This window comes from Nannospalax galili, unplaced genomic scaffold (genome assembly GCF_000622305.1).
Source record: "Nannospalax galili isolate Female #2095 unplaced genomic scaffold, S.galili_v1.0 scaffold686, whole genome shotgun sequence".
Classification (NCBI taxonomy): Eukaryota; Metazoa; Chordata; class Mammalia; order Rodentia; family Spalacidae; genus Nannospalax; species Nannospalax galili.
Genome location: NW_008355472.1, coordinates 1,928,940 through 1,931,286, shown reverse-complemented (window position 1 = coordinate 1,931,286; position 2,347 = coordinate 1,928,940). Strand labels below are relative to the sequence as shown.

The 2,347-nt window shown below is 41.9% G+C and overlaps 1 protein-coding gene across 1 annotated transcript in view; it reads left to right on the top strand.

Moving 5' to 3' along the window:
* Positions 1-1,000: 1,000 nt before the first annotated feature.
* The window catches only part of LOC103749849 (T-cell ecto-ADP-ribosyltransferase 1-like), a 3,135-nt gene continuing 1,788 nt past the window's right edge, over positions 1,001-2,347 (top strand). Inside the window, exons 1-2 of the mRNA XM_008852740.1 lie at positions 1,001-1,063; positions 1,550-2,270. Coding sequence (XP_008850962.1) covers positions 1,001-1,063; positions 1,550-2,270 — 784 coding nt within the window. The remainder of the gene's footprint in view (positions 1,064-1,549; positions 2,271-2,347) is intronic.

The window sequence follows — 2,347 nt, the reverse complement described above, 5'->3', positions numbered from 1 at the left end:
AGCGGTTAAGAGCACTGATTGCTCTTGCAGAGGATCCAGGTTTGATTCCCAGCATCCACATGGCGGCTACTAACCATCCTTAACTCCAGTTCCAGGGGAACCTGAAGCCCTCTTCTGACCTCCGTGGCATTGCACAACGCAGGTGCACTCACATACATGCAGGCAATATACTCATACACATAAAATAAAAATAATAAATAAAATATTTTAAAAAAGAGACACCCAGAAGTACTGACCTGAGTGTGAGCCACAGGCTAACAAAACTGGGAGAATTTTTTAATGCATCTATGGAGGGTAAAATGTTAGCACCTATGAAAGAGCTAAAACATAATCTGTTTCCCTCACTGGTGGTTTAAATACCATGTAGCTTGATCTGTTGCCAGAACTGATTGATTGTAGCGTCCTACTGTGAGGTCAGTGACCTCATCTCTGGTAAAAGACCCAGGCAGAACTGTTCACAAACAGTCCTGATGAGCCATTCAGGGAGCAGTGTGAACAGGAGTCCAGGCCTGTGGGTGTGACGTAGGGATCGTTGTATGGATATACAATTTAATGTGCATGCGCCTCTTACACTTCCTTTCTTTCTTTCTTTTTTGGTGGTCAAATTAGGAGTCCTTTATTAATAGCCAGTGGTCAGAGTGGGGGCTAATGCCCCCCAAACTCTCAGCGCCAAGGAAAAGCAGGGCATGGTTTATAAAGCTTAAAACCACAATTATATCATGCCAGGGGCAAAGTCAATAACCATAGTTACATCAGATCACCATAGTTACACCAAGCCCAAAGCCAGTCAGTTAACAAAGGTTTTCAGGTAACAAAAAGTTTTGATAAGGAAAAACCAAGTTTCTCAGAATTGTAGAAACACTGGGCTCCATAGAGACGCAGGTGTAGCTGGGAGGGAGAATGTGCTATCGGGACATGCTACTTGGCTACTGGAAGTTTCCCGGTACTGCTCTTACACTTTGTTAATGTTTGTTCATAGTTATTTTTTTTTATCATGAAGATGGCATCTCTTCTGAACTCTGAAATTCACATCTTCCTGTTAACTTCGTGGCTAACCCAGCAGGTAATATAGATCATCCATTCTGAACCCACATTCTGCTGACATTGCTTTCCTCTCACCCCCATCTTTGAGATATTATAGTTCCCAGAGTAGAGTCCGCGGCTAGAGCCAGTTAGAACACAGATCCTGAAACAGTAAGTCAGTCAGTATGGAGGGGCAGAGCTGGGGTTATGGACATGAGCAAAGTATAATGACATCTACGGATGAAATGCTATAATGATGCCTATCATTTTGTACATTAAGAAAATTAATTCAATAAGGAAGAAAAGCATCAGTAACTAAAATGGAGTCACAAGCCTAGCTTCTCCTTTCTACCACACTCAAGTGTAATGAGATTACATTCACATATGTGCTATGTGTGAGTGAACCCTTCGATTAGAACATGTAAAATCTCATCTGAGTAAGAAGCCCATCAATAGGCTTTGGGCAGCATCCAGCACATGCTGGTAACCCAGAAAACAAGTTAAAGGACTCTTTTCCCTCTTACAGGTGACCACAGAGCCCATCATACTAGACATGGCTTCCACTGTATTTGATGATCAGTATGAGGGCTGTGTCAAAGAAATGGAGCAAAAGGCACTCCAGATGTTAAAAGAAGACTTCAACATGAGTGAAACATTCAAAGCTGCTTGGGAAGAGGCAGAGAAACACTGGAAGATGAAAGCAGGGAGCTATCCCAGCGGTTTCAATGATTTCCATGGGACAGCTCTAGTGGCCTACACTATGGAAGCCATTTTCACAGATTTTAACAATGCAACAAGAAAATTCACAATTAATTCTAGCCACTGTTATTATTACAGGGCCTTCCATTATTACTTAACAAGAGCTCTTCAGCTTCTAAGTAATCCAAATTGCTACACAGTTTTTAGAGGCACTCAAATAAAATTTGGTTACAGTGGGAAGGGTAGTGTACGATTTGGGCAGTTTACTTCAACATCTTTGAGTAAAAGCGAAGCTGAACGTTTTCTAAAACATGGTGGAACGTTGTTTGTTATTGACACCTGTTTGGGTGTTGAAATCAAAGAGTTCTCAAAGTTCCCTGATGAAGAAGAAGTGTTAATTCCGGGATATGAGGTGTATCACAGAGTCTTCACATCACCAACTAAAGAAATACCACTTACAAAGTACAACACAATTTATCTTAAGTCTCCCCAAAGAGAGAACAGCACCTACAATTGCTACTATTATAACAAACTCAAGAGCAGCTCAGGTGAGTCTGCATCTGGGTTAGAGGTGGAACTGGTGGGACCATCACGAAGTAGAAGAGGGGACGCTCCCTACCAGAAG